General features: G+C 50.8%; 2 protein-coding genes across 7 annotated transcripts in view; one reads left to right on the forward strand and one right to left on the reverse strand.

Moving 5' to 3' along the window:
• MYOCD (myocardin) overlaps nucleotides 1-23899 on the reverse strand; it is a 224249-nt gene that overhangs the window by 189452 nt on the left and 10898 nt on the right. The gene's annotated exons all lie outside the window — the stretch shown is intronic.
• On the forward strand, nucleotides 19578-21447 carry LOC109364799 (uncharacterized). Its single transcript, XM_085240031.1, has 3 exons — nucleotides 19578-20715; nucleotides 20814-20885; nucleotides 20984-21447. Exons 1-3 carry the CDS (start codon nucleotides 19578-19580, stop codon nucleotides 21160-21162), a joined length of 1389 nt encoding a protein of 462 aa, XP_085096157.1. The 3' UTR covers nucleotides 21163-21447.

Here is a 23899-nt window from a genome sequence, read left to right on the forward strand (position 1 = left end):
AACAGGCATTGCAAGGCTGAAGGTGACACACGGGGTGTGCCCAGCAATCCCCCCCATCCCATCCCATCCCGCCCCGCACCGCTGGCAAAATCACTCCCTCCGAGCGCCCCAAGAGGCTTTTTTTTGCAAACTCTTCCAGATAAACCCAACTTATTTAGCTGATAATATATAAACAGTTTATCAGCTTTGCGCATTTGCAGTGCAGCGGGATGGATGTTGTTCTTGGAATTCTGTTTGGTCATAATATTTAGAAGAGGGCTCCGATAGCAAAGATAAGCAGCTCGCCCACAGCAGATGGCTCGCGAGACGCTCAGCGGAGCCAACATTCTGCAGGGAATGAATAAACTTGTAATGCAAGTTGTTTGTAAGTGGTTTTAGCTAAATGTCACATGTAAGACTGCACAGACATGCTCTGTCCAAGGTGTTTGAATTTATAGGAGCGAGGATACAAAGCCAGGGGCCAAATTTGCTTTTAAACTTCCTTAAACAAATGTACTGAGGATAAAATATCTCTGGATTTGCTCTTTGAGCAGGGGTGTGAGCAAGGCACGTGCAAACACACAGCCCATCCTTCCCAGCAGGTCGTGCCTGCTGCCATGCCCAGTGCCACCTCCACCCATCTGCCCCCAGCCCTGTTTTCTAGATGACCCCTGCCACGCCTGGCTCATTCACCTGCCTCCATAAGGAGAACAAGGAAATACACTCCTCCTCCAAAGCACCCCATGAATTCTTGCTTCATCCCCTCCACCCGGATACCCAGGCTGTCAATGGGCCCCAGAAAGGTCTGGGCAGCCAGAAGCACAGAAGACATCCTGAAACTGAGCTCCCCCACTGCTGCAAGGGTGGAGGAGATACCAAGAGGCAATCCCATTCCTAGCCTCCAGCCCCATCCAGGGGTCTCCACAGGGGTTGTCTCCCATGCCAGCTATCCAGAGAGCTGTCTCTTCTCCCACTTCTCTCCTGCCCCGCCCCTCACAAACGCTGTAGGGCTGCCACATGTCTTGCTGGTTCCTTGGTTTGGTGGTGGCTGTCCAGCAGCTGCGCACCCCACTGCAGTCCCCCAGACCAGAGCTTGGTGCTCAAGTTCCATGCCTCCCTCCTTGACTTCACCTCCTCTTCCCACATTTTGAGAACACTGATGCTGCTGAGCAGCAAAAGACCTAACAGTGTGAGTGCATTCAAATTTCCCTCTCACGTGGGACACTATGGGCAGTGCTGTCTGTCTGCTGGAGGATCTATGGAGCTGGGAGCACAAACCACCCCACCCCTGGGATCACAGCACACCATGGTTGGAAGGGACATCTGCTCCTAGCCCTGTTCAAGCAGGACCGAGGACAGAGCAGGGAAGCCCCGCACCTACACTGTGACACTGTCTGCTGCAGTGCCAGCTAACGCCAGCAGCTCTGCGCCCATGGGTGCTGCAGCCAGCACAGCTGCACACTCCATGTGCAGCAGGATGCAGCAGAGCTCAGTAAAGGCAGAAGGCGGTTATGTAGGAGATGCTCTCAGCAGAGCTGGTGGCTGCACAAGATCAGCTGCCCATGAGGAGCTCGACTGAATCTCCTCTCTCATGTTGCTCAGAGGTGCCTCCAAGACTGTGTACTTAGGGTTCAGAAAAAGATGAAAAAAAGAGAAGAGGCTGAAACAAAGGAGAGTTCACCCTGCCCTGTGTTTTGAGAGTTAACAAACCCAATGTTTCCAGCCCATTCCATTCATCCAGTCTTTCTCTTCCAGCTACTAAAGAGTCAAACAGGTCACATTGCTCCAGCATGGCCTCATGCTTGAGCTGCAGAGAGCTGTTTCCAAAAAGCCAACCTCCTGCCCCAACATAATCATGTTGGGCTTCCTTAGCTGCATCTCTTAATTGTCTAGATTTATGAGGCCTCTACTGAAATGTTGAAGACAGCATTTAGAGTCCCTCAGTTCTTGTTCTGTTTAATTCATTCCCTTTTTCCCCGGGTTGTGATTCCAGCTCAGCATGTGCAGCCCTGTCATTGCCAGCAAGCTCTTTCATTTCCAAAATGAGGCAGATCAGAATCTCTGCGACTCAATTTCTTTCCCTCGTGCGGTCTCCCTTCACCTTTTTACAAGTTGTGTCATTGGTAAATTAACTGAGGGCTGGGCTCTCTATCCACCATGCATACAGCCTGGCACAGGGAATATAAATTCCTCTGGCCAGCAGTGATGGTATTCTTGTTTCCTGAAGGGGGGAGTCATGTTTGCAGCCTGTATGAGCTTAAGGTTTTGGTGCATCCAGCAAACTTTATCTCCTCTGAGAGCTCATCAGTAACGTCAGTCAGGAGCCTTTGTCTCCCAGCTCTCTCCAAGCTTCTCTCTGTGGGATGGACTCAGACAGAATGTCCAAAGCTGACTGATTCAGATTACTGGCTTCAAACTGTTCTCCACAACCAGAGAAATACCAAAAGCATTAACTTTTTATCTACCCAAGGTTGGCCTTTTACCCTGAGGCATCCTCATTTGAAAGGTTCCCTTGGAAAAAGACAACAGAAGAATAGCTTGAGTGAGAGAATTCTGCTTGCTTTTGCACAGTGCACATTCTCATGATACAGGTGATCTGTGATACTTTCCCATAGAAAGTTTAATTTATTAATAAAAAGGATTTAATGGAAGCAATATGAGCAGTTTACTTCTGAACTGAGAATAGGTGCTCAGGTAGGCAATTCCTACCCATGCTTAATCGTTTGCACTTTCCCAGAACTTCTGCTGCAGCCCAGCCCAGTTCTGCAGGTAGATCTGCTTGGTCTTCACAACTCTCTAGGCTTCAGCACCTCTGCAAATCTGCCACCAAGATGTATCATCCCCAGCTACAGCCAACACAAGTGGGCCAAGGCACAGCCACATTTGTGACCAATGAGTGAAGGGTTCTGTGCCACTGGCCTCAGTGCCCCACAGGTACATATTGGATATGGGCTCGTTAGCAGGCCCTGGATCTTCGCCTCTGCTGCCCAAGGTAACTGTAGATGAGCAGAGGACCATAAGCTGGAGCAGCAACAGGGATCTCAGCTGCCTCCTCGCTGGTCCCAAGAGCACCCCTCCACAGACTGGGTCTTTCAGAGCTGTGCCAGCATCTGTTCCTGTTCCATTGAGATGCAGCCATTGAACAATCCCTCTCTAATTGGCATTGTTTGCTAAAAATAAACTCCTGCTCAATGAAATGCAGCCAGGATGATGCAGATCCCCTAGGGCTTGTGCTCCCTGTAAGACCAGCCACCCTCACTCAAGGCTGTGATGGCGCAGCAGGAATGCCCAAGCTGCAGGCAGTGGCATGGGTGAGTACAGCCCTTCCCTAGCTGGGTGAACCCTTGAGGTCTATGACTGTGTGTCCTCCAGTGCTTCCACAACCCATGGGATTTGCAGTCCATGAGTACCCAGCAGTCCATGAGTACCCAGCACAGAGCTGCTCCCTCTGTAACCAAGAAGAGAAATGTCTCACACAGTTCCTTGGCTGGTGACTCTAGGAAGTCATGGACCCTGTCCCCAGCAGTGACTGTGTGGCATTAAGCAACCAGCACAGAGACTCTCCTGTCCAAATGAGAGGAGGAAGTCTCACAGCAAACTCCATATGCTGAATTTTCTCAAACTAACTATAAATGGTAAAAACTCAAAGTCCTGCTTTCTCTGGAGGTTTTCAAGCAAAATAACCCCGAGAATGGCAGCTTCAACTTTTATTCGGATGAGAAAACATTCTTTTATTTTTACATCATCTGTGTCCGTTTTTATCATAGGGATAAAGTGTCTTTTATCTGGACATAATGCATCAAATTGCAGAGTGAGTCATACGTGAATCTATACAGTTGAGCTGACGTGCTGTGCCTTGGTGAGGACTGGCAAAGTCTAAATGTCACACTGGAGGTACATGGTCATAAACAGGCACTTCTGCTCTCCAAGCAAGCAGAGTGCCTTGGTTGGAGTGGCAGAGGAAGCTGTTAGCATCATTTCACTGACACTCATGAGAGGCAGCTGGAGAGCTGGGCATGGACCAGGATGCATCAGTGAACCTTCCTCACACCTACTTAATTTAGTGGTGATGCAGAGTTTATTGATCTCCTGCAGATCTTGTTACACACGTTGATATGTGGGCAGGTGTTTTAATTGGGAGTTGTTGTGGGCTGATGCTCGCTCTGTCAGTGAGGACCAGTGGAGTTTTGAGCCAAAAGATGCTTGTGCTGCCCACACCCAGTGTCAGACAGCAGATGAGTTCAGGGGTTAGAGGTCACCAGGACATGTCTGCACTGCTTGTATGGGAGGGCAACCCTTGCATATGCTTCAGAGCTGTGCCATAAATGTCAGAACACTGAAGTAAAGCCAAATTCCTTCCTTGATTGCCTCATGGCTCATGGTCCAGAACCACCTTTGCAGGCAGGTGTTTCTTCTCTGTTTGAGCCCTTTATTGTCTGAGCAGGGTTGGACAGGGACATCCATCACACACCATGTGGGCTCTGGAGTGTTCTCAGAATCATAGAATGGCTTGGGTTGGAAGGCACCCCAAGGATCCAACTGCTAGATCAACTATTAGATCAGATTGGCCAGGGCCCCAAAGTGTCCCAAACTGCAGTGTTGCTATGGGCAGCTTGTGGCTACACAGCTCTTGCCCTCCTATGGGCAGCAATCAAAGCCCCCCTTCTCCTTTTCCTAAACAGACAATTGAGGGTGAAGAATAAGAGGATTCTAGAGCTTTATGACAACTCATGTCCTTGGGGCTTCCTGAACCTGTCCTCTGCCACCATTCAAGGTCCATACAAGACCATAGGGCAGGGCAGGGCAGCACGGCATGCCTACTGCTTTGGGCACAGAGTCACTACAGCATGTGATCTTCCTTTAGTTGAGTCCTCCGGAAGTCACATACCAGACAGAAGTAAGAGTGACACACGAAACTAACCAAGTTGTGCTCCCCCAATGGCAGGAGATACATCAAAACCAAGTCCAGTGCAAACCATTAGATGAGCCCATGGTTCCCTTCGCAATCAAGGCTCATGAGCAAGAGACAGAGCTCAGTTTAATAGAGAGGAGGCAGCTCAGTGGTAGAAACTAGTCACTTACCCAAAGTGGTCAAACCACTATGTTGGGGGACAGTGGTGGTACAAGTCCCCTGTCTCCTTGGCCAGCCGAACCTCCTGGGTCACCATGGTGGGAGCTGGCTGCGAGCGGAGCATTGAACTGCCCTGGAGTTTGGAGGAATTTGCTGCTGGTGGTTGACAACTGCCATAGGGGTGACAGAGCTGTCACTAAGTATTCTCCACTCATACATATCAAGTGAAGATCCCTTCTACTTTTTTTTCCTTTTTCTTCCCCTCTCAGAAAAAGGCACTGCAAAGGAAAGTCATTATATCAGGGATGGGAAATCTCAGCTCTCCCATGCTCAACCTTCTCAGCTCAGAAAATGGGATGTCTGGGGAATCCTGGTGTAAGCAAAGTCCCCACCATGGCAGAGGACACTGCACCAGATGCTCGAAGAACTGCCAGTTTGGATTCCATGTGAGCCCAGGTCAGGAGGGAGGAAGACCTGCTCTTTGTCTCTGTGTTTTGTTATTTCCTTGCAAAACCTTGTTATTAGTCAAACAACAGAGGAGGACATGAAGAAATAAACCAACGTGCTTTTAGCTACAAATTTATTCAGTCACCTATACATGGGTTTAGGAGGTTTGTAGAGGCAAGAATGGTTTCTGGATGAGTAGGTGAGGGCTGGAATGAACTCCTCTGATCTGAGGAGCCTTTAAGAGCCATTCTAGAGCTGCCATTCTAGAACCAACTAGCTGCTCAGTTGTGGGGAGCCAGAGCTGTGGATCTTGCTCATACGACCGCAGTCGGGTTAATAGCAGTGTCAGCTCTGACACAGCTCACCAGGACCTGGGCACAGCTGGGCACCTCCCAGGAGGCCACCAGGCAGGGGCACTAAGCCAGCGGTCCCTTCTGCTCCCAGATACAGCACGACTTGGCTCTTAGCTCTCCCCAGAATGGTCTTGTACTCCCCAGGGCCCTTGCCTATCCCTCTCAGGATTCCTACAAAGCCAACGGATTAAAATTCAAAGGTGAAAGCAAAGCAGGAAACACTTTGATACCAGGAGACGGACCAGCCGAGGAATGTTACAGGATTTTTCCATGGCTGTTTCTTCTCAAGCATGTACACAAGCAGCGCTGGGTTATGCAACTTTGCATCAGTGCCTTTTAGCTGTTCAAAGCAGAGGAGAAATGGGCACTATTTAGAATACCCCTCTCTTTAAATCAAGCTGAGAAATGTACACTGGCATAAGCTGCAGGATTTGAAAACTGCCAGTTCCAAGTGTTTCCACTACTTTGTACGATGCAGTATGAAGCTCTGAAGGCCCAGGACTGTCTAATAACATGCAGTGAGATGGGAGTATATGTTGTGAGGCTGGGTGCTAAAATCCTTGTGGGCATGTCATGTCTGAAAAGCCAGGCTGGGAGGAGACTGATAAATCACAGAACCGTAGAATGTCTTGAGTTAGAAGTGACCCACAGGGATCATCGAGTCCAAGCTTTGGCCCACACAGGACTACCCAAAACTCAAACCCTGTGTCTGAGAGCCCTTCCAATTAGGAGGGGAAGGATGCTCCTGAGGGAACCAAAATGTCTCTCTGCAGACTCAGACTGCAGAAAGCCTGGCCCTACGTGGATATCTGGTGGAAAGACCATGCTTGCTGCACTCCTCGTGCCGTTCAGTAGCACTCACATCTCTCATCCTAGAAATCATCACTAGCTGCTTGGAGTCATCATACTTGCAAACCTCTAGAGGGAACATGGGAGTTCTGCTGCCCATGCACGCTGCAGCTGCTGTAGATTTGGCTTCCCTGCCTCCTGAAGTTCAAGGCAGGAGTGGGACCACAGCTCCCCGCAGCTCCCAATGAGGGAGGATTAGCACGAGCAGCTTCTGCAGGTTACATCAGTTTTTCTCCCGCTGGGCTGCTGCTTCCCCACTGACCTAGAGAGGAGCTCAGCAGACATTCCTGCACGAGCTATGAGCTGAACACACCACACAGCTGAGCTGAGCATCTGTGCTCTCCCAGCCTTAAGATCTGAACAATGGAACAGAGCTGAGCAGCACAGCATACCTCCTCTGCATCCCACCTCCAGTCTTTCCCCAGCATCCCGCAGCTACTACAATTCCTGTGCAGTTACAGGAGACTGGCTTGGTACCAAGCATTGGACAGCAGAAACACATGGCAAGCTGTAGATCAGCCCCTCAGCTTTCACACAAGGCTGCTGTGAAGGAACTGACCCTGCAGACACCTGTGGAGCTCAGCACTGGATAGCAGCACCTAGCTCAGCGTTTCCAGCCTTTTAATTTCTCCTTATCACTAAGGAGTCGGCTGCCAGCTGCTCCTTTCAGTACAGCGCAGGAGAAATAATTGGCACCAGCAGCAACCACACTGGCAGCAGAGCTGGGGCTGACAAGCCAGGTGAGTATGCACCCTGCTGTCCACAGCTTGCGAGAGGTTCCCCCGAGCACAGGCAGCCCCCTGGGTGCTCACTATGTTCACACACAGCACATCCCAGCAGAAAAACAGTGTTTCATTTGCAAGTGCTATGGAAAAGGACTGGAAAACCATCCACGTGCAAAGCCATCTCCACCAAAGAAGTCCTCAGTACACTGCCCTGAGGTTTATGATGCTTTGCACACAGTGCTCATGACTGTGCCTCAGTTCTGCTCTGGGCAGAGCTGCCAGGCATCACTGCTCTGCCTGCTGGAACCCAAACAGTGCTGGCTCAGGATCACCTGCCTTGGCTGAGTGCTTTGAGGAAGGAGTTTGGAGCAAGCTGGGGAGGAAATAGAGAGGGCATCTTTGGGCATGCAGCAGGGACCCTGGGCTGTGATGCACAGCCACTGGTGGGCACAGGTCACCCTAAAAATGGCATAGCAAAGTTGTTCCCAAATAAAGTGGGGATCATGCAGACCACAGCATACCCCATCAGCAAAGTAGTCTGCATTGTACACTGAAAGTTAATGAAGAAAGGTGTGTTTCCACATAGTACAAGAGCTCAGGAAAGCACAGTGCCAGGCAGTGCAGAAAGATCAGAGATCTCCAGTGGGATCACGATTATGTGTGTGTCTCAAACAACAAACAGAAACATGGCTAAATGCTGAGGTTCAGCAGGGCTATTGGTAGGAGGGCCAGAGTGGGAAGCATGGCTTGTGGCAGGAGCAAACTTAGCTTAGCCTCTTCCAAGCAGTCAAGAGCTGTAGCTGCAGAGAGTAGAGGCAGAAGTTGCTCTGAAAATGAAGCTACAGGCTGGGATGTTCAGGGATGCACCCTGCTGCCCACAGCTTGGGAGAGGGAGGTGCCCCACAAGCCAAGTAGTACTGGCCATGAGCTCTGAGGAAGGTAAGGTGAAAAAAGTGTTTCAGAGAGGCTTAGGTAGCTTCTGCATCACCTCCTAGAGGAGCCCAGGAAAAGCCACCTCCTCCAGCAAAGATCTCTTGCTTTGGGCCAACACGAGGGAGGAAGAGAGAAAGCTAAAACCCCACTGAAATCACAGGAGGTCCCTTGTGGTTCCTGGCTCAAGCTGATGTAGATCTATTTCGGCTGAATGCAAGATTATCTTGACAGCTTGAAAGCTGTTCTTGGGCACAGCTCATGCACAACACATGTAGCTACGGGAGACACTAAATCACAGCCTGGTGGACATGGGATACCAAATAAGTGAAGGATAGGAAACAATAATACAGGTGTGAGTCACTTTGACAAATGCCTTCAGGATGGCAATTCAAGGCCTCATTATTATAGCCATACCACAAGCAAAGCCTTGATTAATGGATGATTCTGTGGACTTTGAATTGCTACCACATCCTGTGGCGCCTCACAACTTTCAGTAGAGTTCAGAGATGTCAGGCTGATGGACAAGTCACAATGCCAGGATCACAGAGACTCTAGGTCCAAAGCTCTTCCATCCTAGAATGAGAAGCAACAAGTCCACCTCCAAGAAACAAGGCAGAACACAAGTTATATCCAACACGACTTCTGGGCAGCAAAGGGAATTCCAGCATCAGCAAGACTTTGAACCTCCCTGGTGGTCTGCACTTTCCATAGGTGGCAAATATACAGCAGCTTCTGCAGCCAGCAAGTTCTTCACCCATTTCCTGTTTCAGCCTGACCCATCTAGTCAGCCTTCCCATAGCTCCATCCCTTGGGCAAAAGCGAAATGCTGCTGGTTCTGCCTTTCATCCTGCTCCTTGAGTCAGACACTATGCTTTCCTTCTCTTCTCACCTCTACAGTTTGCTCAGCAAAGGGGAGAGGGCAAGAAAAACCATGGAAAGAACACAGAGCAGATGCAGCATGCTGATGGAAAACTGTCCAGGATGAGCAAAATTGGGCCAGGGAGCAGCTGGAATATAAGCATGCTCAGGGGACCACATTAGACTGCAGCAAGACCATTACCTTTCTCAGGAATTGAGGATATACTGTGAATGGGAAGCTCCCACGTGGCCAGGCAGCAGTTGCCCACACCATTGGGTCTGTAGGTACACAGTAAGCCCAGCGGGCTGCTCTCTGGGCTGTGGAAATCGGCATGGATCAGAGTCTTCAAAGCAGCTCTTGAGGAGTGTCCATGCTATAACCTGTAAGACTTGTTAGTGGGGTGTGGATACTCTATCAGGGCTTATATTTTTTCATATCACTTAGAGCAGCCCTGGTATCAGCAAAGCTTAGACAAGAGGCATCTCTGGTTCTGCAAGTAATGGTTCTTTTTCAGCCTTGCTGGGGCCAGCCCTTTTATCAGGTGGCTCAGCTGTGCCCTTGGACCAGCTCTCCCAACAATAAAGAGTCTTTAAATGGTGAGATTTGAAGGTGCCAGCATTTAACTCAACTGCTTCTCTTAATTTTTGCTTTCTTGCCAATCCTCTTGTTTTACAGACAGGACATATCACATTTTCTAATTGCTTTTGGATTCTCTGGCCAGGCTCAGCACAAGGGTTTCCGCCATTAATAACAGACATGGAGCCATATCTCCACCAGTGTCTACCTCCCCTGCCCCTTGCTACCTCCCCTTCAGGTGTATCTCTGCCAGAAAAGATTTGGGATCTGTGGCAAACTCCAAGGCTTCCCAATTGCCTTTGGCCTCCTCTGCTGGTCTTCAACCCCACAGAGTGACTATTTGCTTGCTCAGTGCAAGTTTATCCTGGAAGCCCTCATCGATACTCAGCCACATTCGTCACTTGAGTCTCTGCAGATCCTCTGCCAGTTCAGGTGGGGTTTCTTGCTTTCTCCCTTTTCACCCAGTTCTGAGCTCTGTTTGGGCCAGCTCAAAGGGATGCCTGGCTCTAAGCCACACATCAAGAGCTGGTATCAGATCTGGATCACTGAGCCTCTTTTTTATGGGGATGTTTGGCAGCAATTGGTCCACTCAAGCTGACTGCAAAAACCTCTCCTCTCTGCTGGTTTTCCCAGCCATTCATTGCACTGGGATACTAAACCAAGCCAGGGGTGCCCCCTGGGGAGATTTCATTTGAGGGAATGGTCTCTGAGCCCATGTGGGAAGAACAGTTCTGCATGTCCTGTACCAGCACGAACCACTTACTGCAAATGCCAGATCCTGCCCATCTCCAGCTCCTAGGACTCTTCCTGGCTGGGACTCATGCAAATCTTCCATGAAAACCTCCAAAGCAATCTTTAGCACTTCTGATGAGGTCTCTATTTCTTCCTCTACAGCTCATCTCCATTCCTGGGGCTCCTCTGGATCTTTTTTTGCAAATATTTCCATTGTATGTCTTAATTTCTTTCCCCAACTGTATCAGCTTACAGAGGGCTCCCTCCAGTTGTGCATATGCTTAGCCAAACTCAAACTATTTGAAGGAAACATTAACAATTGGTTCAGATATTTCTTTCTCATAGTTTTGTTGCTTACTGGAAATTATGCACAGGATCCTGCAAATGTTGATCATCAAATCACAAAGAAAACTCACTGTACTGACAATCTCCAGCTCTTTTTGAGCCACTGCTCTTCCCAAAAAGTTCTCTTTTGGGGAATTCTGCCATTCTGTTCCAGCCTAACAAATGCCAGAGCACGCAGTTGCCTCTTCATGCTGCTGATACTCCAGTGAAGAGTCACAGCAAAAATGACACCATTCATAAAAAAAATCTTTACAAGATACCACTTTTTGAAGAAAACCTGTATTAGTGAAAGGACAGAGCAACAGCAGATTTGACAGATGACTGTGCACTGTACACATCAATAAGAACACTCTGTAGGTTCAGGATATGCTACAGCAAACTAAAATACCACATGGCTGACCTGGTCAGCTATGTTAGGACTGCTTTGTACTGAGCCTAAGCCAAGGGGATCAAACAAATTTGCACATTCTCTTTTTTTCTTTTTTTTTAAGCGTAAGCATCGTACACCCAGTTCCATAAAGTTGGGCACAGATCACGGAGATGTCCTCTCTGGAGGAATGAATTCTTCACATTTCTTGGTTATTGTTCCAATGATTTTTCTTTTTCCAATTAGATAAAAAAAAACAAACAAAAAAACATCATAGATGAAAGCCACTGTGCTGCAATCAGTACTGCAAATGAATTCTAGTAATTCAGAATGAACTACCTTACAAGACAGAAGTAGCAAGTTCTTGTTCATTTAAACAAAGGAAATTCCTGATTAAACTTGTAAGAAACCAGGCTATTGCTAAGGATGTGCACAGTTCATGTACCCAGACAAGCCAGATGCTACCTTAAAACACCCCCAAAATTCCCAAGAAGAGTTAGCATCTGCAGATAACCTTGTAGACAAAGCATTCAAAGGTCTAGGACACTGTTCTGTCCCTTATTCTTTAGGATTCATATTTAATTTTGTTATAGACAGCATCACAGTGTTGGTGGGAAAAAGCCTCTGAGGGACATGCTCACCTGGAGGTGCCCCAGTCCCCCCTCCTGGCAGGGAGGATGAAATCAGGGAGGACCAAGCAGCCAGTGGTTTCGTACAGTCCTCAGGTCCTGGCAACAGCAGACACCTCACCCTGGCAAATGGCAGGTTCATTCCCTGGGCCCTAAGGATATCTCAAGGGATAAAAGCCAGTGGCTTTGCCCAAAGAGTCCTTGTCCTTCTCAAGCACTCCCAGAAGCTAATGAGGACAAGGAGCAGGGCACCTCCTGTTCATGCAGGGGGAGAGAGCAGCCTCACATCTCCTGGGGCCACAACTTTGGGCACCCACGGGTGCCTTCTGAGCAGGTGAAGGGTAACCATAGGCAAATCCATTAACTGTCTCCATGGGGGCTACAAGTCACAGGACTGGGATGTTCAAGAGGCCACAACAGCAATAGGAGACGGATCAGCGGATCCCACAAGACCCTCACATCAGCCAATGTCTGCAGTGGCAGATTAGAGGTGAGGGAGTCCAGCAGGGCTATGAGGTCTCTTTCAGGGTTGCTTTTCCCTCTGAATTTGTCTCCTTTGGGGCGAGATGCCCTGTGCGCAAGGACCACACGTTGGTCAGAACCAGGGCAGAGCCCACCATCCACACACAGCCCAGGACTGCAGCTCAGAGCAGGTCCGTGACCCTGTGCATGCATGGTGACAACATGGTGTCAAGCTCAACAACGGCCCATGGGTCATGACCGCAAGTAGCACCGTGAGCCGTGTTACCCCATACTCCAGCACCCCTGGCAGAGAAGCAGGGCTGAAGGGTTCCAGATGCAGGGAAGGCAGTGTGGTGTGGCAGGCCCCTGCAAGAAAGGCCCCAGCAGGCTGGCCCTGAGCTGGCCCTGGAGAGCATTGCGTGCTGTCCCCAGCCATCAGCACTGCCCAGCATGTGCCACGCTCGCTCTGTGTCTCCCATTGCCTTTGGCAGCCCCTGCAGCGCTGCTAAATGCAGTGTCTTTCCAGGCCTGCTCCTTGCCAGCAGGCTCTGTGTGAGGCCAGTGCAGTTTGCTTGCACAAGACAACAGAAAGTGATTTTTACACTCGACAACAATGAAGTATTCTTGCATATAACAACAAATATGTGCTTGCCAAACTTGATGCCTGTTGGAGAAGCCCTGAAATCCATCAGCTGCCTCCCACCCCATCCCAAGGGGGCATGTGATGATCTGCCCGTGTTCTGGTCCTGCCCGGCGAGGGACGTTCTGAGATGTTCATGCCCTGTGGGACAGCGGCCATCCCAAACCACAGGGGGAAATGCAAGCCAAGAGATGTTGTTATGGCTTGATGGTGGAGAGGAAGACAGGGAGGGCTGAGAGGAGGAGAGGTGGGCAAGGTCTGCATTAGGAGCCCCGGCTCCAGCCAAGGCCATGTCATCAGGGTGAAGCTGAGCCTGGCATCCGACCACCTCACACCAAGAGCACTGCACAGGGACAAGCAGGGGCCAGCCCAAGCTGCGCTGTCATGACTGGGCATTGCAAATGACATCACACAGGCTTTCCAAGAATGTTTGGAATATCTAATTTCTTTCACATTCCAGTAGTGCCATAGAGCTAAGACCCATTGGACCAGCCTCAGCCTAGTTTGCTGCACTTCACGCCATGCCATGGGGCTGGAAATATTGCTGGAAAACTGATTTGGCTGGATTTTATCATAACTGCCAGTCTGGAAATTGCAGGCACATTTGGTAATGTCCCTCAGCGCCACAGGTGGTTCTCACCTTACATGAGACAACCCAAGGAATGCTGAAAGATAGCTTGGCACTGCCAGAAGCCCATCTAGAACAAAAGCTGCACTTGATCTAAGGGCCTATCCAAGGGCCTACAAAAAAAAACAAAAAAAAAAAACACAACAACAAACCCAAACATAAATAAAAAACCCCAGAAACTGCACATCAGGAACTTCAGGCTGAACAAATGGAACATCATCACCTCTCATCACTTTTTTAAAGGTGTATCTTTTCTGGTCTTTAACTGGAAAACACCACTGATAAACCACTTGCATTCAAACAAAGCCACTTGGTTTTGATTCTGAAACATTCAATGAAATGATGATGGTAATGATGACTATTTTTCCAAAACAGATTTTTCCCTGTATAAAACACCCATTTCACTGAAACCCTCTTGTTCAGTGCCTGCTGTGAAGAGCTGTGGAGGTGGCTGATGACCAAACCCTGGGGTCCTGGGGTAGGCAGCCTCCCATACCAGGCACACTGTCACACTGCCACATGTGTTGGCTTTCCTACTGCGCCCAGCCCCAGCTCCGCCACATGCATGGCAGCAGCAGGACTGGTGCTCTGTTAGCAGATATGGATTCCCCCTCTGCTCACACAGTGCTCACCATGGCTATGGCTAAGAGCACTCAGGCAAATATCCACAGATTGCATTTATAAATTTAAAATATATTTATAGTATGATCATATATTGCATTTTTTTTTAAGTTTATGATTACATTTAAAATATAATTTCTGCACTCAGCCAGAGATGGACTTCAACAGGACACAGAGATGCTTCAGCTGGACTCAGTAGAGCAAAGTGTGAGTTTACCATACCTGCCACAATATCACAAGCACAGGAACACACGGCCCAGGGCATCGTGTGGGTGTGCATACATACAGCATACGCCCCACTCCTAAATGTCTGGCCTATAAATGCCAGAATCTTCCCGTACGGAACTAAAAACATTTATTCTGGAAGAGCCCAGAGGTTCATGGCTAAAGGCAATAAATACAGATTTAATTTCATAGTTAATGCCCTGTTCAGGGTAAAACACTCATTTTTAATATCGTTGCCTGCGACCTGACATTACCAACAAGATGTTGCAATACAATATCTGAGTCATTGCGCAGCAGATAATGGTATTTTCTTGAGTTCAATCTGGAGGAGAGCTGGCCCCATTAATCAGACTTGAAAAAGCGATGCCAGAGAGTCTGCCAGAGAGTCTGTCTGGCCTATTCCAAGCACGTTATTTGACCCAGGGCTGCAGGGAGAGGGGGGAGAGCGTGAGTAGACCTGGATGTCACAGCGGGAGCTCTCCTGGCCCATGGGCACTGCCTTTTTGGGGTCAGCTAAGAGACTCCTGGGTCTGGGGTGCAGGGGACAACGGAGCAGCTGCATCCCTCCAGCTCTGCCTTTGTTTTCATGCTGCCCCCAAAAGATGTGCTGCCCCATAGTATGACCCTCAGGGCAGCCAGATGGGGAGTTCTGGTGGCATGGAGGAACTGGTGAAGGTGAAAGGTCCATCAGCAAGCCTGAGAGTCCCATGGCTGACTGTCCCAGGGGCCAACCACAGAATACAACATTTGGTGGAGTGACTGAGGCAGCAGTGTCCATCGTGGACAGGTCAATAAACACTACTAGGTAGGGACACGGGGAGGGAAAACGATAAGGAAACATCCCATGGAAGGAATACTGCTATTAAAAGCTTGAACAGGTCTTATATGTCTTCACAAGGAAGAAAGCTGAGCAAGAGACAGATAGGGACTGGGAAGGAAACCTGCCCGGGCTGCCTTGAGCTCTGGGAGTGCTAATGGAGCTCAAGAGGACTGGAGAAAACCAGAAGCTCTCCTGGGAATAATGGGCTTTCTTTTCTGCAGGCAGGCAGCAGTGGCTCCAGTCATCCTGAAGCACCAGTGTGGGAGGCAGACCTCTCTGGCAGAGAGCTCTCGGCAAAAGCAGGATCTATGCAGAAATATGCAATGCACTTTTAACACTGAGCACTATTGGTCCATTGGACCAACTTGCCTAGGGATGCAGAAGATCTGCTTTCAGCAGAAAGGCTTTAATTCAAGATTGGGTATCTCACTGTAAAATAAATGTTTTTTCTTGACAGGAATTTACAGAGGGATGCAGCAATCAGCAAATGAAAGTCCCTGGCCTGCTGTGCAGATGTCAGTGTAGATGATTCCTTCTGCCTATGAAAGCCAGTAAATGGCTCTGCAGAAAGTCAAGGCATGAATGAAAAAGTGACTCATAAGAATGAGACGCATCAACTCCTGTCACTGTACCTCCAGAGGCAGTGTGCCATTTCTGGGAAGAGCAGAGGCTGCAAGACAGAGCTCAGAACACCCTGGGATCTAAGTCAGAGGAGGGATGAAGAAAAGCACCATGTTTGTCAAGGCTCCAACAGCCTTGATGGGGAGGTACAGAGATAGAGACTATGTTGAAACCTCATTACCTGGCTGGTACCCTGTTAGAGGGCATGACCTCAGACTGTAGAGTTGTGCAGAGAGAGCCAATTCTACAGTGTGAATGGCCAGCTGCAATTTATGAAGAATTATTCCCAGCACCACAGTTAAGAGAAGATGAGAGTCCACAGACCATTGTCTGAGCCCTGCACACATTTCAGTAAAAAGCAAGAGACTGAGGATGGATACCCATTTGCAGATAATTCCACAGGACACATCGGTGACTCACCATGACCCAGACACTCTTCTGCTCCCCAAGCTAGTGATGCACTAGACATGGCAGAAGGAAGGGATGCCATCCAGAGGGACTCAAAATGTGGGCCCTTGTGAACCTAATGAGGTTCAACAAAGCAAAGTGCAAGGTTTTGCACTTGAGTCACAGTAATTGCAGGTATGTAAACAGACTGGGAGAAGTACTCCTTGAGAGTAGACCTGCTGAGAAGGACTTGGGGGTCCTGGTAGATGAAAAACTTAACATGAGCCAGCAGCGTGCACCTGCAGCCTGGAAGGTCAGTGGTTACTGTGGGCTTTATCAGAAGAGGGGTGGACAGCAGGACAAGGGAGGGGATTGTCCCTCTCTACTCTGCCCTCCTTGAGACCCCAGCTGGACTACTGCGTCCAGGTCTGGGGCCCCAACACAGAAAAGATGTTGAGCTTTTGGAGAACGTTCAGAGGAGGGCCACGAGGATGCTCAGAGGGCTGGAGCACCTGTCCTACGAAGACAGGCTGAAGGAACTGGGCTTGTTCAGTCTTGAGAAGGGAAGGCTGGTGGAAGACCTCACTGTGGCCTTTCAGTATTTCAAGGGAGTTTAGTAACATGAGGGAAAGTTTATTACGTCTGTAAATAGTGATAGGACAAGGGGGAATGGCTTTAAACTTAAGGAAGGGAGATTTGGATTAGATGTCATGGGAAGTTTCTAACAGAGAGAGTGGGGAAGTGCTGGAACAGCCCGCCCAGAGAGGCTGTGGGTACCCCATCCCTGGAGGTGTTCAAGGTGAGCTTGGATGGGGCCTTGGGCAACATGACATAGTATGTGATCTAGCGATTGGGAACCCTGACTGCAGTGAGGAGAGTGGAACTTGATGACCATTGAGCTTTGTTCCAACCCAAAACATTCTATAATTCCAGGACCCTATGAATCTATGATTCTGTGATCTACGGCCATCTGCTGCCATGAGCTGAGCACCTCAGCAGGGACATTCTTACCATACGCATCCTCCTCAGAAAGACTGACAAATGCTCGTTCAAAACTTTTGTCAATGAAATGCGGTATTCTAGACACCAAATTCATTATTTCAATAGGAAATGTTCATTTCCCTTTAGAAAAAAAAAATGAAATGAAATGAAATGAATAAAATAAAATAAAATAAAATAAAATAAAAAAGGAAGTTGGATTCTCAGTTAAACCTAAACAACTTCAAAGTGATTAAAGAAAGATGTTAGGGGAATGTGGAGAACTTTTAAAAGTTTTCATAGAATAACAGAATGGCCTGGGTTGAAAAGGGCAACAAAGATCATCTGGTTCCAACCCCCTGCTGTGTGCAGGTCACCAGCCAGCAGCCCCGGCTGCCCAGAGCCACATCCAGCCTGGCCTTGAATGCCTGCAGGGATGGGGCATCCACAGCCTCCTTGAGCAACCTGTTCAGTGCCTCACCACCTCTGGCTGAAAACTTCCTCCTCATATCCAACCTAAACCTCCCCTGTCTGAGTTTCAAACCATTCCCCTTGTCCTATCACTACCCACCCTCACAAACAGCCGTTCCCCCTCCTGTTTATTCGCTCCCTTCAAGTTCTGGCAGGCCACAATGAGGTCTCCCCACAGCCTTCGCTTCTCCAACCTCAACAAGCCCGGTTCCCTCAGCCTTTCCTCACAGCAGAGCTGCTCCAGCCCTCTGACCATCTCAGTGCCCTCCTCTGGACCTGCTCCCAGAGCTCCACGTCCTTCCTGTGCTGGGGCCCAGGCCTGGACGCAGCGCTGCAGATGGGGCCTCACAAGAGCCGAGCAGAGGGCGACAGTCACCTCCCTGTCCCTGCTGGCCACCCCTTCTTAATGCAGCCCAGAACACAGTTGGCCTTCCATGCTGCAAGCGCGCACTGCCGGCTCACGTCCAGCTTCTGGTCCACCAGGACCCCCAAGTCCTTCTCCGCAGGGCTGCTCTCAAGGAGATCTTCCCCAGTCTGTATCAATTCCTGGGATTGCCCCGACCCAACAGCAGCACCCTGCACTTGGCCTTACTGAACCTCATTGGGTTCACGTGGGCCCACTTCTCCAGCCTGTCCAGGTCCCTCTGGATGGCTTCCCTTCCTTCCGTGTATCGACTGCACCGCTCAGCTTGGTGTCCCCCACAAACTTGCTGAGGGTGCACTCGATGCCATCGTCTCTCACTGATGAAGACGTTGAAGAGCACCGGTCCCAAGACCGACCCCGAGGGACACCGCTTGTGACCGGCCTGCACCCTGACACAGAGCCATTGATCACAGCCCTCTGGCTGCGTCCAGCCAATTCCTGATCCATCCAACAGCCCATCCTTCAAATCCACACCTCTCCAAGTTAGGGAGCAGGATGTGGTGAGGGACCACGTCAAAGGCCTTGCAGAAGTCCAGGCAGATGACATCCACTGCCCTTCCCCCGTCCACCAAAGCCGTCACTCCACCACAGAAGGCCACCAGATTGGTCAGGCACGATCTGCCCTTGGTGCAGCCGTGCTGGCTGCCTCGAATCACCTCTTGTGCCTGAACACAGCTTCCAGGAGGATCTGCTCCATGTCTTCCCAGGCACAGAGGTGAGGCTCACCGGCCTCACCCCTTCTTAAAAATGGGAGCAACGGTTCCCTTTTTCCAGTCAGCGGGGACTTCACCAGACAGCCGTTATTTTTCAAATATGATGGAGAGCGGCTCGGCAACCACATCAGCCACCTCCCTCAGAACCCCAGGATGGATATCGTCCGGCCCCATGGATTTATGTGCATTCAGTTACGTGAGGAGGACTCGGACATGTTCCACTGTTGCAGTGGGACGGAATCCCATCCCACGTCTAATTCAAATCTCCCCTCCTTTACGTTAAAACCATTCCCCCTTTGTCCAATCACCATCACTGCACAAAAAGTTCATTTCCCTCCTCTTTATCATCTCCTTTGAAACAATGGAAGGCTGCATTGAGCAGCCACAGCAAGTGTTGGTGACGGGGCAGGCACAGAGCAACGCCTGTGACACCACGGGACCGTGTCACAGAGGGGCACTGTGACCTCAGGGGAGAGGGGCTGACCCCAGCGGTCACGGAACCCCCCACTGCCACTCTCGAGCTAGCATGGCAGGTAAGGCAGCAGGCTCCTTCTGCTCCTGGCACTGCGGCCCTCCAGGGGATGCCAGTGCCCCAGATCTCACCCCAGCGCCCATTTGGGCATTTCCCTACAGAGAGAATTCCTCCACGGATGCTGACGGTGCTTCCGACACCCGACGCGATTTTCCCTGGATCCCTTGTGCCTCCACCGGCCACTGCTGCAATGCAGCCCAACATCAGCGGAGCAGTGCCAGCGTCGGTCCAACCCCTCCCTGTCCCCAGTGTCACCTACGTGGTGCCTCAGGCTTCTGTCTGGCCTGGGGTACCAGGTGTCCAAGGACAGGGAGTGCAGCTCCCACCTGGGGGGGTCCCCCAAGTTGTGGGTCAGCTGCCACCTGGGGGGGTCCCCCAAGTTGTGGGTCAGCTCCCACCTGGGGTGATGCCCCAAGTTGTGGGTCAGCTCCCACCTGGGGGGATGCTCCCAACCGTGGTTCAGCTGCCACCTGGGGGGGTCCCCCAAGTTGTGGGTCAGCTCCCACCTGGGGGGATGCTCCCAACTGTGGTTCAGCTGCCACCTGGGGGGGTCCCCCAAGTTGTGGGGCAGCTGCCATCTGGGGGGATGCCCCAAGTTGTGGGGCAGCTCCCACCTGGGGGGGTGCTCCCAACCGTGGGTCAGCTGCCACCTGGGGGGGTCCCCCAAGTTCTGGGTCAAATCCCACCTGGGGGGGTCCCCCAAGTTGTGGGTCAGCTCCCACTCGTGGGGAAGACCTCAGCTGTGGGTAAGAGGACACATGGGAGGAAGCCCCCATCTGTGGGTAAGCGGCCACGTGGGAGGAAGCCCCCAACTGTGGGTCAGCTGCCACCTCAGGGGGTGCCCCCGATCATGGTTCAGCTCACTCCTGAGGGGCTGCCCACTGTTGTGGGCCACCTCCAACCTGGGGGGCAGCAGTTACCCCTGCTCATGCTCCTACCCGGCGGCATGAAGCCAGGCATGCCTCCCCCCAATGCCCCTGCCCACTGCTGGGAACATCCCCCGGCGGCAGGGACGATGCAGCCCCAGCAGCCGATGGGGCTGCGGCCTGGGGCCGCGTTGAGTGGGCAGCCCCCGCAGCCCGCAGGCAGCTGCCCGCTTCAGGACCCCGACCGCCCCAGCCCCTCAACTGTCCTCCAAGGACATCCAGTGCAGCAGCAGGGGCTCCTCGTGCCCAGCACCCTGCCCACCAGCTTAGAGCAGGCGGTGAAGCCCAGTGGAAATGCCGTGGTGCACATGGAGGACCAGGGGCACCCAGCACCCATCAGCGTGTGCCCCCATCCCACCACGGCTCCGCTCACCTGCAGCACCGCAGCGCTGGAATCAGGTGGTGAGTTTGGGGGCTGCAGAGCGGGCGGCAGGCTGTCCGCACCGGGTGGCTGTGGGAAAGATGGCGTTGCCTCACTGGGGATTTTCTTGCTTTTCCAGCAGCAACACCGAGCTCAGAGATCCCGGAGGACATCACCAACATCAGTGACCTCCTGGCTTGGATCAACAGCGGTGAGTTTGGGGGCAGCAGAGCTGGCGGGGGAGTGTTTGCACCCATTTGGTGTGGGAAAGCTGGCTTTACCCCTGTGGGGATTTTCTTCCTCTTCCAGAAGTGGCACCCAAAATAGACGTCCCGGACAACATCCTGGACATGGATGATCACTCGACCGAGTGCCCAGCCCCTGCCTGCACCACCAGCGGGCACCAGCAGCACACTGGCAGCATCCAAGCTGCAAAGAGGAAGCTGCCCGAGAGCCAGGATGCTCCAGAACAAAAACGCCAGTGCTAGGCAAAGCTGGGTGGGCTCAGCAAGAACACGAGCATCTGAACCGGCCCACATTGCGGCAGGAGACACGGCCATTACCAACTAATAAGGCCACCTGTAGCCCTGGGCTCCTCGCCGGCCCCTCGCACAGAGCAGCGGCAGTGCTCCAGGGGCACCAGCACCGGCCCCAGCCCAACCCCTGCAAACCTGGGCTGTCCACCAACACCACCTTGGTCTGGGATAGTGTGGGACTCCATTAGATTATGTTACGTTATGTTTTCTTTTGTTATGTTATGATATTTTATGTTATTTTATGTTCAATTCCATTAAATTCCTTTAAATTATTAAATGTGTCATATTCACTTTGCTACGGCGGCCTGCAGTTGTTCATACAGCACCAAACCCCCCCCAGACCCCGGTGCCCACCTGCGGGGCAGGACGGGGCAGCACAAAGGGCCGTGTCCCAGGGCTGCCCCACCAGCCCCATCCCTCCCCTCCAAAATCCTCTCCAGAATCCCCTCCCCTCCTCAGGCAGCACCACTGGGAACGCAGGGATGGTAAACGGTTGGGGTGGGATTCTGGGAGAGCTGGGGTGGCCCAGCCTGCAGGAGAGCAGGCTCAGGGGGATCCCAAGCATGGCCATCAGTCCCTGCAGAGAGGACGGAGCCGGGCTGCACCCTGCGGTGCCCAGCAGCTGCACCAGAGGCACTGGGCAACACACTGGGGCACAGCTGTGGTTGCAGCAAGACAAGAACTGCAGCTCCTCCTCACTGGTGGTCCACATCACCATCACTGCTGACAGTGCCCCATCCGGGTTGTCCGGCTGTGGGATGTGACCCCCTGCCATTGCCATCCCCTGACGAAGGGTGCAGAGGAAGCAGCTGAGGTGCCCAGAATGAATGACCTGGGTTGAAAAGGGCAACAAAGATCATCTGGTTCCAACCCCCTGCTGTGTGCAGGTCACCAGCCAGCAGACCAGGCTGCCCAGAGCCACATCCAGCCTGGCCTTGAATGCCTGCAGGGATGGGGCATCCACAGCCTCCTTGAGCAACCTGTTCCAGTGCCTCACCACCTCTGGCTGAAAACTTCCTCCTCATATCCAACCTAAACCTCCCCTGTCTGAGTTTCAAACCATTCCCCTTGTCCTATCACTACCCACCCTCACAAACAGCCGTTCCCCCTCCTGTTTATTCGCTCCCTTCAAGTTCTGGCAGGCCACAATGAGGTCTCCCCACAGCCTTCGCTTCTCCAACCTCAACAAGCCCAGTTCCCTCAGCCTTTCCTCACAGCAGAGCTGCTCCAGCCCTCTGACCATCTCAGTGCCCTCCTCTGGACCCGCTCCCAGAGCTCCACGTCCTTCCTGTGCTGGGGGCCCAGGCCTGGACGCAGCGCTGCAGATGGGGCCTCACAAGAGCCGAGCAGAGGGCGACAGTCACCTCCCTGTCCCTGCTGGCCACCCCTTCTTAATGCAGCCCAGAACACATCTGGCCTTCTGGGCTGCCCTTGGTGCAGCCATGCTGGCTGCCTCAGATCACCTCCTTGTCTCTCATGTGCCTGAACACAGCTTCCAGGAGGATCTGCTCCATGATCTTCCCAGGCACAGAGGTGAGGCTCACTGGCCTGTAGTTCCCTGGCTCTTCCTTTCTACCTTTCTTAAAAATAGGACTGATGTTTCCCTTTTTCCAGTCACCAGGAACTTCACAGTTTTGGACTAAATGTCTGAAACTTCAGTTGCCGAAAGACAGACGATGCCATCTTCATAGCTCTGGACTTTGGGCAAGACCCGCTTTATTCAAATTAATATACACTTTGACAAAAAAAAAAAAAAGAAAAAAGAAAAAAAGAAAAAAAATAATAAAACTTTTCATGAAAACGTCTTTTCTAAGGAACAATTCCCATTTCCCAGTTCTGTGACCCTAAAATGTGTGCCAAATGTCTCTAAGAGTCAGTGTTTTATTTTATTTAACTGAAAAGTAGAATGGCCGTAAAGTGAGTATTATAAGTGAAGCTCTGTTCTGAAAATATATCCACTTAATGCTAAAAAGATTCGGTTTCACAGAGCTGAAAACAATTATAAAGCGAATCAATTGGGAGAAGTATTTAATCAGAAAAATGTGAATGCTAAGTGGGAATTGTTGAAAAACATTTTACGTGTTGCCCCAAAACCACAATCCCACAATTGAGAAAGAAGGCAACACTGGTTAAAAAAAAGACTCTGGCTTGTGAAAGAAGTGAAGACAACTGTGAAAAATAAGAAAACCATATATAACTTAAGAAAGGGGAAACTGATAATAATGAATGAGAAGTGAGGAACTGTAGAAAACTGATAAGGAAAGCCAAGAGCTGAGGACAATGTGTGCACTGCAAACCTGAAGCTGATGAGAAGCAATTTCTCAATATAAAAGGAATAAATATAGCTCTTCTGAAGTTGTTGTTTGTGTTAGTCTGTCTCTGGATGGAGGCACTAGAACAGTCAACAGCAACAGAGGAAGGCTGATGTTTGCCAATGTTTGTGGAGTTTTTGGCTGAACCAGATCCTGGCAGGCCGGTGAGCCTGGCATCAGCTCTGGGCAGGCACCTCTGATGGCTGCCACAGCATGCAGCGGGTGGAGATTTCAGCTGAACAAATACAGTGAATGCTAATTCACATAGACTTACGGAAAACAGGACTTGTCAGACAAAGATTCATCTTTTTCGTGAAATTACAAGTTTGATTGATAAAAATAATATTGGTGGTGTAATAGACTTAGACTTCTGCAAG

This window comes from Meleagris gallopavo, chromosome 20, assembly GCF_905368555.1.
Source record: "Meleagris gallopavo chromosome 20, MGAL_WU_HG_1.1, whole genome shotgun sequence".
In the NCBI taxonomy this organism is placed as follows: domain Eukaryota; kingdom Metazoa; phylum Chordata; class Aves; order Galliformes; family Phasianidae; genus Meleagris; species Meleagris gallopavo.